General features: G+C 42.4%; 1 protein-coding gene across 1 annotated transcript in view; it reads left to right on the top strand.

The window, feature by feature from the left end:
* FBXL7 (F-box and leucine rich repeat protein 7) overlaps nucleotides 1-14,523 on the top strand; it is a 170,699-nt gene extending 156,176 nt beyond the window's left edge. Inside the window, exons 3-4 of the mRNA XM_084203026.1 lie at nucleotides 7,964-8,575; nucleotides 13,089-14,523. Coding sequence (XP_084059152.1) covers nucleotides 7,964-8,575; nucleotides 13,089-13,825 — 1,349 coding nt within the window. The 3' untranslated portion in view covers nucleotides 13,826-14,523. The remainder of the gene's footprint in view (nucleotides 1-7,963; nucleotides 8,576-13,088) is intronic.
* The last annotated feature ends 238 nt before the right edge of the window (nucleotides 14,524-14,761 follow it).

The raw sequence follows: 14,761 nt of genomic DNA on the forward strand, positions 1-14,761 counted from the left end.
TCAAACTTACCAGGAGATGATGGCAGGATTTTTAGTAAGATTTGAAATTAAGTGAACTTGCTATCTTGTTGTTGTCTTATTTAAACCTTTATATTGAAGGTTTAAACCTTTATGTTGAAGGTGCTTATTTAAACCTTTATGCTGAAGGTGCTTATTTATAAGCATCTCGTAAATATTTTTTTTTAACTACATCTGGTTTGCACATTTCAGAGCAATGCATTGAGCAGCATGGATCCTCACAGATGTGATAATACCGAAAATGGGGGCTGATGAAATTCAGTGTGTCTGGTCCATTGATAATCCAGCCTTGAAAATCCAGCTGGGTACAGGATGCACTCTCCTCAGAGCGGTATAGAATAGGATGGGAGGTGATAACTCATGGTTTGGAGGAAGTAGACAGGGGCTTCTTCTGACCAGTGAGTTTATCTACATTAGCATTTTTGTTCAAGTCCAAAGCTTGCTTTTGAAATGCCTCTCCTTCTTACTCTGTTTTAGCAACCACCACAAGGTATATGAACTCAGTTACACTCAGGCAAAACTAAAGCCAAAAAATATGTTCTGGCAGTACACCTAAAGCACCAAAGGCAACCCCTACTGAGCATTCAGGGTTGGGGATTAAATTAAGTATTGGCAAAAAAAATAACACCCACTTCCCAGGCCTGTGGATGTTGGGCTTTCAGCAATATTAGTTTTGCTCCACAGAACTCCTCTTTCTGGGCTGCACTCCTTGCTAATGTAAATATAAACTAGCTCAGCTGGAGGAGCTCCCTGGCATACCAAAAAGAGTTGGGAGAGCATCTGACTGAAGGATTTAAGCAGAGCTTTTACTTAAGCATGTGTGGAATTCATTTTGGGATACATATTTACAGAACATGGAAAAAATGCACCTTCCAATCCATGTCTATGTAATTCCCCACAATGCTGCACTGTGAAACCCTTTTCTCAGAGCTGATGTGCTAGTATCATCAGTGGTACTGAAGGCTAAATTATGATGCTTTGACTTTCTAAACTAATAGTGAATTACTTTTTACTTTTCCTCTCCCTCAGGTTTTGTTTTTTTAGCTTTGTTCAAAAATATGGGGGTAAAATTAATTCCTGCCAAGTGGCAGGGGACAAAGTCAGTAGGGGGGAAATTAGTTCCAGTTTTCCATAAATACATTGTAAGGAAGAATTATTTGCTTAATAAAACTATAATGATTACTTCACTTGCAATGCTCTTTTACTTTAAGCTTCTATTGTGAGTATGCCAGGAATGCAAGATCAGGTCTCCAAATGTGTGTAGAGGAGTTTATAGGCTAAAGAAAACTGGAGCTCAACATCACAGGGAAGCTACACTGCTGTAATCCAAGGTGTAAAGTGTCACACAGAAACTACTATGAAATGGCTAGAGATTTTAGTTAACATACTCCTCTTCCAAATGCCTCTAGTCTTATTCAATAGGTACAGTTCCTTATTGCATTCTAAAGGAGGTTTTTAAAAACCATAAAAGGTTATTTCAAGTTCTGTGGAACTCTTCCTTCCAAGACCATGTGGATGTGATTACTTTGTGAGCTCCAAGGTTGCTTATTCTTACACTGACAAATCAAGCTCTGCTGCAGGTCTTTGCTCTTAAAATGAGAACTGCATGACTGACAAGATCTCACAGGATAAAAAAATTAGTTTTTACCTTTGCCAAAGCATTGTTGTACCTTTGACCTCAGTTTTCCACGAAATTTTCTGTTTTGGCAAAAGTAAATTGTCTGGTGAGAGGGAAGCAGTGGCTGTAAGCCATCTCAGGTTTATTTGGACTTTTGCATGTGTGTATTGGAAACAAACTGGTGAAACACAGAGTAAACAAAATCAGGATAAGGTGGGCACTGAAGGGGAATATCACTCTGAGGATTGGTCAGCTGTGATTATGTTTCAGGAAGAACACTTCAGAAATCACAGAATATGCTTATTTGGAAGGGACCATTGAGTCCAGCTCTTGAGTGAATGGCCCATAGAGGGATTAAACCCACAACCTTGGTGTTACCTGCACCATGCTCTGGCAAGCTGAGCTGGTCTCATCTGCAGTGGCTTACAAATATTTGTGAGCAGGTTGCCAGAATTTACGTTTCTTTCTAGGAGCCATCTTTTTCAATTAAATTGAGACACAAAATTTCCAATATCTAGAGAAATGGGTTAAAATTTATGGCCCTAGAGCAGCAAAGTATTTGGAAAACTGAAAATTAATACACTCTGAGAAGGCTGCTCAGTGCTCAAAATACTCCTGAAAAAGTAGAGTAAGGAGAGAGAAAACATAGTTTTCTCCAAGGAGACGGGTGTAGGGAAGATGAATGGATTCTATAAACACAGGTGTGGAAAATAAATATCTAGGTGCTGTATGTCAGATGGGAATCCCAACAATATCTTGAGTCCCATAGTGAAAATACCTCAGCCTGTTGGGGTTGTTGGAATCTGGAAGGTTGAAAATGTGGTTTCTGTGGAATATGGGTGCAAAGGACTCCACTTTCAGCAATGCTGATGAGGTTGGGTGGTGCATGGTGCTTAGTTCAGAGCATTGTGCTTTAAGAGAAAAACACCCAGACAGGAGAAAATGTAAAGACAGAGGAAACTGAGAATATTAGTAACATGACTAATAAAAAGAAAAGCAAATGCGTGTAACAAATTCTTACAGGGAGAGTGAAGACCTCTCATTCTTCACAAGCACAAGGAGAGGGGCAAGAAACAGCTTCTTATAGAGCCAAATAAGAGGAAAAACTTAGAAACTTGATACAGCGACAACACTGGAACAGGCACCTCAGTGAGCTGAGTAATAGCTGCCCCTAGCAGTTAAAAACAGGTTAGACATGCACATCAGAGATGGTTTATACTTAGTGTTCCTGGAGAGAGATGAGAGAGCTCATCCAACTTATTCTGCATGTTCTTCATTGTAAAAGGCTGCAAAATCATGTGGCTATCTCCACTGGGCAACCCTTTCCTTCTGGCATTCTTGACTGCTGCAGCCCCACACTAGTTTGCATGTGAGTTTTGTTCCAGCTGCCTCTTTGCTATCTCAGAGTCTCCAGTTCCTCCCAGCCTCCTGGGATTGGGAGGAACCAAGGTCAGTAGGGTAACTTATCCTGAGAAAAATGCCTGAGGATGTTTGCGATGTGGAAGACGCTCTTTATTTTTTGTAGGTAGCACTTTTTCTGGAACTTTGTCCATACCCAGGGCCTTGGAAAGAAAATGGCAGGGTTGTAATCTGCTGCCCTAGCTAACTCCTTTTCCTACTCTAATCTAAGGGCACACAGCCACATTTGAAATCTGTCTGTCAAATTCACACCTCTCCTTGAATCAGCCCTCATTGTATCCCCTGTAGAAGCCTCTGTTCCCCTTTGCACTGGTGATTGTAGCTGCTACAACCATTAAGTTCCCATTTTCCCCAGTCTCTATAAAAGGAGTGCTTACTTGGCATGTCTGAGGTTGATGGTATTGTGGTAAAAATGTGAAGTCTATACCCACGCTGCACTTAAAAAACTGTGTAATATCTGCACAACACTTATTGAAGAGATACTAAGTCAGTGAGGTTTTGGCAAGCTGTGTAAATGCTTCTTGTGCACATTACTCTGCATGTGATGTTTACAAAAATGACATTTGCTTTTTATTTTTCTCAGCTATACTGACTTTTTCAGAGCTTGAACACAGTTTTGTTTATTTCTGGCCTTGGTTTTGCTAAAAACATCAGTAGTGACAGGAATTCAACACAGAGGACCTTTTTCAGTTGTCAGATAAGAATCTCAAGTTTGATTGATATTTGCAAAATTTTCATTTTAATTTTCTTAGCTTGAAGAACTCAGCATAGTATTCATTTCAAAAAAGACTCATTCCCAATACTGTAGTGGAAGGTGAGAATGAATGGAGTCATGCCTTAAATGTGGAAAATGGTTCAATCTTAAAAAGTCCATGCTGGGATCTGGACATCGAGTGTCCCGTGTTAGTGTGTGCTGCTGGAGTAATGGAAATACAATGCTGTTTTCTCTCTCTGGTTCTGAAATCAGACTGCATGTTATTGTCGATGCCAGAAGGAATTGAGGAGGTTAGATCTTGGCTTAATTCTTATATATTTAAAGGGGTTTTGTTCCCATATGTATCTATTAATTGGGAAACAAACTGGGGAGAAAAAATCCTTTGAAATAAACCAGATTCCTAGTGGAATAAGAAAACTCCATCTAGTGCATTTTCTCCCTCTGTGTCAGCTTTTATGGTTCTGTTTCTGGAATGCATCTTTTGAGATTTCTTTAAAGATTGTTAAGAAATTTTGTCTTACATCAACAAACAACTTTCAGAGCTTGATCAAAGCTTTAATAAAAGGTATCTTGCACAGAAGATTGGAGGCAAAGGAGCAAAAGAGGTTGTAGGGAGGGAAGTGCAAGGCTACTTTCTAATTTGCTTTTACTTTCTAAGATCACCAAAATTAAAGTCACATTTCAGGCTTATAAACAATTGAGTTTACAAGAGAAATGCTTGTATAGGGCATGTGTGTGTGTATAAAGACGTGTATTGAGAAGTGTAATCAGCAACTTCATTTGTCCTTGCAGGGTTGTGTTTATTAATGTTACATGGTCATTAATTTGCTCTTTCTCAGCCTGCCCCGGCCTGTTGGCTAGCACTCAGTAAATGGTGAAGAACAAAATTCTAAGGAAACTCCTAGAGGTTGAGATAGTGCTACAGGAAGCCCCTCCCAACAACATTAGAAAAGTCTGGAAAATGTACAGTAGACCAAGTGTTTTGCTGAAGTTTTAAATGCTAGCAAAAAGCTTTCCAAGTTTTTCCTGGCAATAAGGCTCCTGGACTCACCTGCTATTTTTTTATTTTTCGTTTCCCCTTAGGGGTGTACAGCGAACAGTAAGCAGGAATACCTCTGTGTGCAGTTCAGCTGAGCTACCAGCAAAATTCCTGTCTGAGAGCATGTTGCATTATGGGCTCAGCAGAGCAGTAATGTGCTCACAACTCCCTTTTTTAAACACATTGACAACACTACGGTCTTTTTCCACAATGCTTTATGTTGGGGAGACAGGGTGCATGTGTATGTGTCTGTCTGTCTGTCCCTTCGTGCCCCGAGGATGAAGGGAGCGAGTTTTACATGATGCACCTTCAGGACTGAAGGGAAAGGAAATACAGGATGCACATCTGGAACTGCTATACTAATGAGAGAATTAAGAGAGCGCAAAGCACGGAGCATACACATAAAACAGAAGGTCAGGCCTTTTTTAGCTCAAAGTCTAAGTTAAAAACCACGTATTAGTGATTCATTACACACCCAGAATGTCTAAGGTATTGATTATTCACAGTGCCCAGGAGTGATGAAGGAATGCCACTTCTGATCCAAAAGCAGTGGAGATTAGCCGTATTAGCTTGGAGCATGGCTCACCAGGGGAAGGGGGGGAGAGTCATGGACTATGAAAAGCTTTTTTGTGCTTAAGTAGAAATGGAAACTAATGAACACTGTAAAACTAACGAAGACCCTACAGAAATTTTAAGGTGTTTTTAGTGATAACTGATAAAAAATGTACGTTTTCCAAATACGCTGTGTCTTACAGAAGGTACTCATTCCCAGAGGAGTAAAAATTGTATAAAGCAGATGTAAATAATTTGAACTTTTTGCTTTTGATTTTAGTGCTATTTTGTGGAATAGAAACAAGTGTTTCTTCTGTGGTTTTTTATTTATGTAATTTTGTTTTCCTTTTTGTTCTGGTTTGTGTAAAACAAGCAACCAACAGTCAACCAAGGAAAAGGCCCAAAGCAAATGAAAAAGTAAAATGAGAGGAATTGACAATATCAAATACATGTAGTAGTAGAAGATACATCCAGCACTTGGAAAAAAAATGGATATTCTTTTATATTAGAAACATTCTTGTACTAAAATCTCAAAAAAGGAGAAAAATGTAAAGGCTTTGCCACATATTCTGCACATGTTTAGCTTCAGGCACTGTCACTGGTTTTGGTGATAATGTGAGGGAGGTCAAACATATGGTAAGTCCTTGCAAAAATTAATCTCAGGGGCTGTTGCCTAAGAGGCCTGTGGAGTCAGCGCTTGTCTGCAGGAGCCTGGCTGCTGCTGGTTGGATTTTTCTCTCCAGCTGTAAATCTCATTTTTAAAATACCAGCATATACCAGATGCTTACCAAATAACACTCTTCGATGCAATTACTTGCAAAAGCTGCCAGAGGGGGTATTAGGAGGTTTCAAAGGGAGCAGGGTGTCTGCAAAACCCACTCAGCACGAAGATGCTGTTCTTGCTCATAAATACACAAATCCCTGTGTTAGGACCACATAGCCATAGCATGGACTCAGAAGCCTTGGGGGAAATGCTCCTTCCTTTCATTTGCTGAAGCAGTGAATTTCTAAGTAAAACAAGATGCATAGGAGGAAGAGAGAAGGAGCTGGGCAGTATAGGTTTTTCTTCCACGGTGTGAGAAGATGATTTTGCTCTCTCTGCAACTCAACCAGGTGATCTTGAGCAGGCCATTGGACTTTGTGTCTTGAATTCCTCAGCTAAATATTTGTGCCTCTTTCCCTTGCAGACACACTGTGGAAATACTGGCCTGTGGTTGCTGTGTTGTAGGTAGTGAGATCAGAACGGGTCTGTGCTGGGCTAAGTAAAAGCTTCATGGGGAAGTTTATGTGTGACGATCAAATTCACCAAAAATGTACTTAATTTAAAAACCCTGCCCAAATCCAGGTGTGGATGTGTTTGTTGAATGCATTTCTTGCTTAGGCTTATCTGTGCTGTCACAGTCACACAGCTGCAGAGTCAGTGTTACTTAAGGGGCTGCCTTTGTACCCTTCCCTGAAAGGCTTGAACATTGATGAGGCAGCAGGAGATGTGATGTGGAGAAAAGCTTGGTCCTCTAAAAACATTGTCTGTCTGTAAAATTTGTCATTCTGCTGGTCACTAAATTGTGGTTACTCTATTCATTTCTGGGTGGTACTTTCCTTTATAAAGAACTTCTGTTGAGAGTGTGCTCAGCAGCAGCATGCATCTCTCATACACTGCTTGTATCTTGTGTAGCATATGGTTAAAATATCCTCAGAGTCTCTAAATGTATTGCCCATGGCATTTGCTTGACTAGCAAGGTTATATCTTAGTTGTCCTGCAGTCTTTTACTTGGTTTGCTTGGAGAAACTGAGAGCAGGAGTGGAAATTACATGTAGACAATGTCAGCACACAGGGAAAACAGTTGAAATAACCTTACAGCAAAGGTAATCTTTCTTAGTAGTAAAAAAATCTCAATTTTTGTGCCTGATTTTGGCAACTAAAATGAACTAAAGAAGGTAAAGAAGTAGCAAATTGTTTTGGGGGGTTGAGTTGACTGCTTCCAGAGTTTATTGCCCTAGCAATAAGTATGTAAATATTGTATAACAATTCTCCAACAAGTTTCCAGGCATGCTGTTTCTTTATCAGTTACTTTACTGGGCTTTTTTTTTTTTCCCCGACTGAAGTTCGCTTTAGTCCATTGGAAAGAAGCGTTTTCTGTGTGCACATGAAGACCTAGTCACTGGGCTCTTGGATGAACTTCTGAGTTTCAGTTTGCATGACTGAGAAATTAACTTCTCTGATGACACACTGAGAATAAGTGTATGGAGTTGAGCTTTTCCATTTGCCCAGATCTGGTGAAGGAAGCAGCATTTGCCTTGTGAGCTCTTTTTTGGCCTCCTGCTGAATGGCTGAAGAAGCTGAGAGATGAAGGACCGCAGCATTCTCTGCCCCTAAGAGCTCACAGCTGTGTCAAGGTTATGGACAGTTACTTTCTGCCAAAAAAAAAAACAAACCTGTGACTCAAATATAATAATTCAATTCAGTGTTTAATTAAGAGTATAAAGAATAAAAATACTTAGATTTTTAAAAATCCTTCCAGTGCTGTCTCCTCATCAGGACTCAGAACTGCATCATCTCCTTTGCCCAGTGCTCATTGAAACTGTGTGTTCTATCTTCCAGATTCCGACCTGAGCATGCGAACGCTCAGCACACCCAGTCCAGCATTAATATTTCCACCGAATTCCCCTGGGTTCCAAAATGGCAGAGGTTCGTCCACGTCCTCGTCCTCGGTCACTGGGGAGACCGTTGCCATGGTCCATTCGCCGCCTCCCACCCGCCTCACCCATCCTCTCATCCGGCTGGCATCCAAGCACCAGAAGGAGCAGGCCAACATAGACCGGCTGCCCGACCACGCCATGATCCAGATCTTCTCCTTCCTGCCCACCAACCAGCTGTGCCGCTGCGCCCGCGTCTGCCGCCGCTGGTACAACCTGGCCTGGGACCCGCGGCTCTGGAGGACAATTCGCCTCACCGGCGAGACAATCAACGTAGACAGGGCTCTCAAAGTGCTGACCCGGAGGCTCTGTCAGGATACTCCCAACGTCTGTCTCATGTTGGAGACGGTAATTGTTAGTGGCTGCAGGCGGCTCACAGACAGAGGACTCTACACCATTGCCCAGTGCTGTCCTGAACTGCGGAGGCTGGAGGTGTCTGGCTGTTACAACATCTCCAATGAGGCAGTCTTCGATGTCGTGTCACTGTGCCCAAACCTGGAGCACCTGGATGTGTCAGGTAACAGGGAATGTTCCAATACAGGTTTTTTGATGTTTGTCAAACTCCATAACTGCATGCTTATCCTTTCTGTGTTGCCTTTCAAATTAGGAATACCTGTCTCCTAACAGAGCGCCTGTGAGACAGGCACCTCTAAAATCTCAGTCCCCCTAATGCCAGCAACACCTCTGGAGTGGCCAGGCCTCTTCCAAAGGAAGTGAGCTAGCAGAGAAGGCCTGTTCCAATGGCATGAGGAGTTCTTAGAGATTTTTGCACAAAGCATCCATAGAAGGGCCCACACTGCAGTCAGTGCTATGTCACTTCAGCAAAATTTGTTTTATGTTTTTCCCACACATGTATATGTGGATTATATATAGATAATGAGTACATCTGTAATGTGGTAAGTGGCTTGAGGAGGAGCTCAGAATAAGTGCTAACCTTTTTTTCTGAGTATTAATATCTGTTGTCATCTCTAGCTAAACTTCAAGGTCCCCTTGTTTCCATTGCTATTTTAACAAGACTTAGCCAGCTCGAACTTTTTTCTCTTTTCTTCCTTTTTTTTTTTTTTTTTTTAAGCTGCCATTGCAGCTGTTTAGATCAGCAGAAATGTTTTAGACAATTTTCTTCAAACCTGCTCTGGGGAAACAAGATGTTTTTTCCCAAGGTCAGCTGCACTGAATTTCCTCTCTGCAAATAGGTTGGCACTTAATGGAAAGGATGCAGCCAAGCAGAGCACTGAAGTAAATTTGCTGCTCAACATTTACTTTGTGATCTCATCTGTTATCAGTCTAATGCCATCATAAATCAGCTGAACCAGGTTTGCCATTGCAGAGGTACCAGTGGCAACAAGAAAAATGAAGGATTAAGCAACAGAGGATAGAAAGTGATGCTATCGAGTCATTGGTACCAGATGCTTTTTCCAAGACTACCTATATGGGGTATACTGATTTGCATTCTTTCCTCTGCCTTTAAATTTTTTTTTAAGATGATTTACTCAACTCTCTCACCCCATTCCTAGGATGGCAGAATGTCATGGAAGGAATCAAAACAAATATCAATAAATCAGAATTATGCCGTTTTTGTGATTGCTTTCTGAAACCACAAGGCAATAAGGAATCCATGGAACTCCACAGGAGTCTATTCACAGTAACCTTGTAGATGAATTACTTGTTGTTGGAACACACTGACATTAGTTCTGGATTGCTAATCACACATTCAGGTTGAAGCATCTCTAGTGCCAGGAAAAAATGTATGTAACTGTGTGATTTAGACCTGGAGCTTTGAAGTTCATATCCTGAGTGTACCTAGGTGGTTGAAAATGCTTTGGTCCACAGCTCTTATTTATGGATGTGCTACAGAACAAAGGTGACTTTTTCAAAGACAGGGAAAAGATGATATCAGGCCTTGAAATAGGTTCTTTTGGGGTCTGTCTTCATTTGTGGTTTTCCCAACTGTCTTACTCTCAGACCCAGAAGGTAGAGTCTGTCCTTAAGCGCTCATCAGTTTGGTATAAAGTGTTCAGGGGTCGAATAAAATTCCTGTCTTCCTTCAATTTTGTCTCATCAATGAAATAGGAAAATAATTTTAATTTCTTTTTCTCCTAAGTTGTTCTTTCCATTTGGAGCATGTAAGGGAGAAATCCTACTTTTGAACATGCTCAGAAGTCAGGATGTTGGGGTTTGGATATAGCTGTTACTGCATGTACCATATCAATTGAGGATAATCAGTCTCCAAGCTCTTATTTTGAGTCCACTTTTTTCATTCTGATGTGGGTCATTTTGGAGGATGTTTGGGAAAGAGGATTTCATTTTCCTGTTCTTCTCTCTGTAGTTATGAGGATGAGGCTTGCACCTACCTGCTCAAGGAATTCTCAGGACTGAAGTGTTTCACTGGTTTGGCTCCATACTGAGCAAGAAGACGTGGGGGTGTGTGTTGGGGGTGATGCTAGTTGCTAGTTAATTAAATCCCAGTTCACAATTGTACATCTAGTTGAATCCTTTTCCCCTTTGGATGGCTATTTGGCAGCAAAAACTTACCAAAATCTTTAATGTCAAAACCAGATGTTTGTATTAACTTTAGGGGCTTTCCACAGTGTAAGTTCTGTCACCGTCAGCATTCGCTTTGTGGGCAGGTCTGAGATATTGCTAGAAGTTGGTTGAGCTTGACTGCAAGTTATTGTCTAACACTCCAGCCAATATGCTTTCCGGTCTGTTTGGACGTTTCTCCTCTCTTTCAGAAATCAGTTATACTTTATGGAAAATCCTGTCACAAGAGCTTTATTTTTTACACTTGGTGTTATTTAGGACAGAAAAATTGTTGCGGACCCAGGAACCTGTCATTTTGCCTAAAAATCAGTCAGTTCTGTATCAGCATGGACTCATTTTTCTGGGGAAACCTTTTTGAATATCCTTCCCATGACATGTTTTACAGTGTAGCCAAAGTAACTAGACGTGGCAGTGCTGAGCTTGACAAAACCGTGATCACACAACTGCTGTATGCAGCTCCATCCCCGCTGAGAGACTTCTGACCCATTCACTTTCTAATTATGGTCATTAGACCTTCTTGGACTCTCAGCAGACAGAATGTTCTCCTTGGCCTCGTGGATGCATCATTCTCATTAAGCTGTTCTTAAATTTGAATTCTGGTCAGAATATAAAATATCCAGACTGACTTCTTAATCCAACAACCTCCTCAGCCAAATGCAACAGCAGCAGCTACATCAGGTGCAGCAGAACTCTGCCTAGGTGCCAGCTTCTTCTGTGAAACTCCTTCCATCCATTTTGTGTCACCTACTTTGAAGAATATACTAGAGGTGAATTTTTTACACAATTAGTATTGTTCTGCTTCCCTTTAAAAAAATCCTTTGTGTTACTGAGTGTGTGTATATAGTACTTACCTGAAGGCAAAAGTATTTCCAGAGATTGCTCCAGAGCATAGACAGATCTGAAACAGTCGAAAGAGAAAATAGCAATCGATTTTAAGATGTTTGTTAAACAGAGTGTTTTACTTCAAGATCTTTCTTCTGCATGATCTGTGGGCAATTTGCCCATTTAATTGTGTGAGGCCTAAGGTAAACTTTGCATCTCTTCAAGTAAATTTGAAATCCAAATTAAAGATCCATCATAAATTTAAATGATTAATGTAGAGATCTAGTTGCAGGTGGCAAAGTGTTTCAAGTCCATATCCCACATTTCTTACAACATTTGTGTGAGTCCACATGGCTATCTCAAGTGATATTTTTCCTTTTTGCTTTTAAGAAGTGAAGCATATTTATACCTTCCACTAAACCTTTGAATGACAACTTCTAATAGCAAGTGGTATAGCTTTGGGTCATGTAAGTTTTGAGGCAGTCTCCATACATCATCATGCTCTTTAATTCCACAATACAGTATTTTGCAGAGTTTCTTTTACATGGAGCTCTAAGGTCATCACTTTTTATGAGTCACTTCATACTGCTTGGCCAGTGTTCCAGCAATACAGAAAAGGTCTTTTTATTTCTACCTGGGGGCACCTCTTTGAGCATAACCTGCAGAAATTCTGAGTAGCCATTTATGGCTAAAACTGTTGGGCCTTAATCACTAATGGGTAGACTCTCATTTCTTGCAGCTGTTTCTAGCTATGCTAATGCAAAGTGCCCAGCTGAACTTGGCACAGTTTAAGAATTTCCCTAAGAAGCCTAAGACTGCCAGTTTGCAGTGCAGCAGAAACCACACTTTCCAAAAAAAGCTTTCACTCTCCACTATGCAATGAGTGGAGGTTAAAAATGAGGAAAGTCTGTGTGTATTTTTCCCTTTAATCTAGTTCTTTGTCTTTCCTTGCAAGGTCTGGTGTTTCTCCTCCAGTCTAGTTACCTCCATTCATGGCCAGATTTCTCATTGGACACAATCCTTTTCTTTGTCCGTCCGTGTCCTCGCATGCCCTTATTAGTCTGTTTGCTCCTACCAGTTCTCTCCATTCTCCTTAGGTTATCCAAATCTCCACCCTTCTGCAAGCACACAGTTGGGCCACAGTTTGCATCCTTCCCGCATTGCAGGCTTGGGGCTGGATGCACATCTGTTCTCCAAATGCTTGGGGCAGGGGAGGAGGGGAAAGGGAGCGGAGTTGTGTTTTCTATAATGAGTTCGGATGGTGAAAGAGCCTCTGATGTTGGTTTGCAAATTCAGCCAGTCAGCAACAAGACTGATCAAAAAACTGCATTGGTTGTCACGTAGTATCCTTTTCTCTAACTGTCACTGGGTTTATATTGCAGTAACAGATCATAGGCTGTCCCCAGATAGACCCAGGAGCACCATTTTTACGGACAAAACCTGTCCATTGCTTTCCAGGGCTCAAACTGTCTCCAGTGGAGTTTATTGTTTCCCCTGGTGTGAGGAGTCAGCCCAGCAAATCAGAGCAGTCGGTCAGGGTGATTCCACTCTTGCAACGTGAGGATGCCTTCATCATGTCCAGCACACCACTCCACACCCGCCTTTCTGGTCCTGCTGCGTGCTTTGTTTCTACTGCTTGCTTAAACTCGCTGTGTTTTTCCACCTAGGCTGCTCCAAAGTAACGTGCATCAGTCTGACTCGCGAAGCCTCCATCAAGCTGTCTCCCTTGCACGGGAAGCAAATCTCCATCCGCTACTTGGACATGACAGACTGCTTCGTCCTGGAGGACGAAGGACTGCACACCATTGCCGCCCACTGCACTCAGCTGACCCACCTGTACCTGCGCCGCTGCGTGCGCATCACCGACGAGGGTCTGCGCTACCTGATGATTTACTGCACATCCATCAAGGAACTGAGCGTGAGCGACTGCCGCTTCGTCAGCGACTTCGGCATGCGCGAGATCGCCAAGCTGGAGTCGCGCCTCCGCTACCTGAGCATCGCTCACTGCGGCCGCATCACGGACGTGGGCATCCGATACATAGCCAAGTACTGCAGCAAGCTGCGCTACCTCAACGCGCGGGGCTGCGAGGGCATCACGGACCACGGCGTGGAGTACCTCGCCAAAAATTGCACAAAACTCAAATCGCTAGACATCGGCAAGTGCCCTCTGGTCTCAGACGCCGGCCTGGAGTTTCTAGCCCTCAACTGCTTCAACCTAAAGCGCCTGAGCCTGAAATCCTGCGAGAGCATCACTGGGCAGGGCCTGCAGATTGTAGCTGCCAACTGTTTTGACCTGCAGATGTTGAACGTGCAGGACTGCGAAGTCTCTGTGGATGCTCTGCGATTCGTTAAACGACATTGCAAGCGCTGTATTATAGAGCACACCAACCCTGCTTTCTTCTGAAGGGACACCCCACACCTGTCGTTGCAATGCAGTATTAAAAACACTGATGTATAAACACATGCTCCCATATTCAGTAATGCTGTCTTTTCTGTCGCTCACGGGAGTCAGTTTTTACTTCTACCTTATGGGTGAGGGGTTTTCTAGAAGACTATTTTGTTTGCTTTTTGTATGATCACTTTTTAAGGTGCCGTGGGTCTCTGTGGAGAGGCTGCCTTAATGCAAAAGCAGTGAGTGCTCAGCGTCCGCAGTGGGGTGTCATTTTCATAAGAGCCATGATCTTGTCCCAGGCTACAGTAGCTGTCTCCAAAGGAAATAGCACATAATCCCTCCTTCGGAAATGCTACTAAGCTGTGTCAAATCCATCTGAAGTCTAGCTGTGCTCATGAAGCTGACTATGCAATATTGTGTCTGTGTTCCCCAACTTTTTCCAATATGGCTGACAGCTATCCACTGTAATCCCTCAGGAAATACTGGGTAGTGTTCTTAAACGTACTCATTTGAAGCAGAGTAAGACCTGCTGGCCATTGCTGAGCGCTTCTGTGGAGTGAACCTGGAGATTATGCGCATGCATGGATTCTCTTGGGAAGCCCACCTCCAGGTCACTCCTGCATCATCGCTACTTGCCTTCATTTCTAAATTTGTCCTCTCCAGCGTATGTAGTACCATCTTCTGGTAGTAGATAGGGACTTCTGGCTCTGATAAGCAATGATGCATTCACCTGAGTGAAGGAGAACAAATGAGGTATTGGTGGCCTGGCTAAAGGAAAAGCCAGCAAACCAGCCTGAGAAGCTGCTGTAATTCTACAAGCTGAGCTAGTAGTGTAGGACAGCAGAGAGGCTCTGAGGCATTGTGGAGCAGTTTGCATGGGCCAGTCCCAATTGCTGTGCCTGTCACCTGTGCCAGTCCCCTTCCTGTCACCAGGAAGTCTGGCTTTGT

The sequence above is a fragment of the Fringilla coelebs genome, assembly GCF_963513975.1.
Source record: "Fringilla coelebs genome assembly, chromosome: 1".
Classification (NCBI taxonomy): domain Eukaryota; kingdom Metazoa; phylum Chordata; class Aves; order Passeriformes; family Fringillidae; genus Fringilla; species Fringilla coelebs.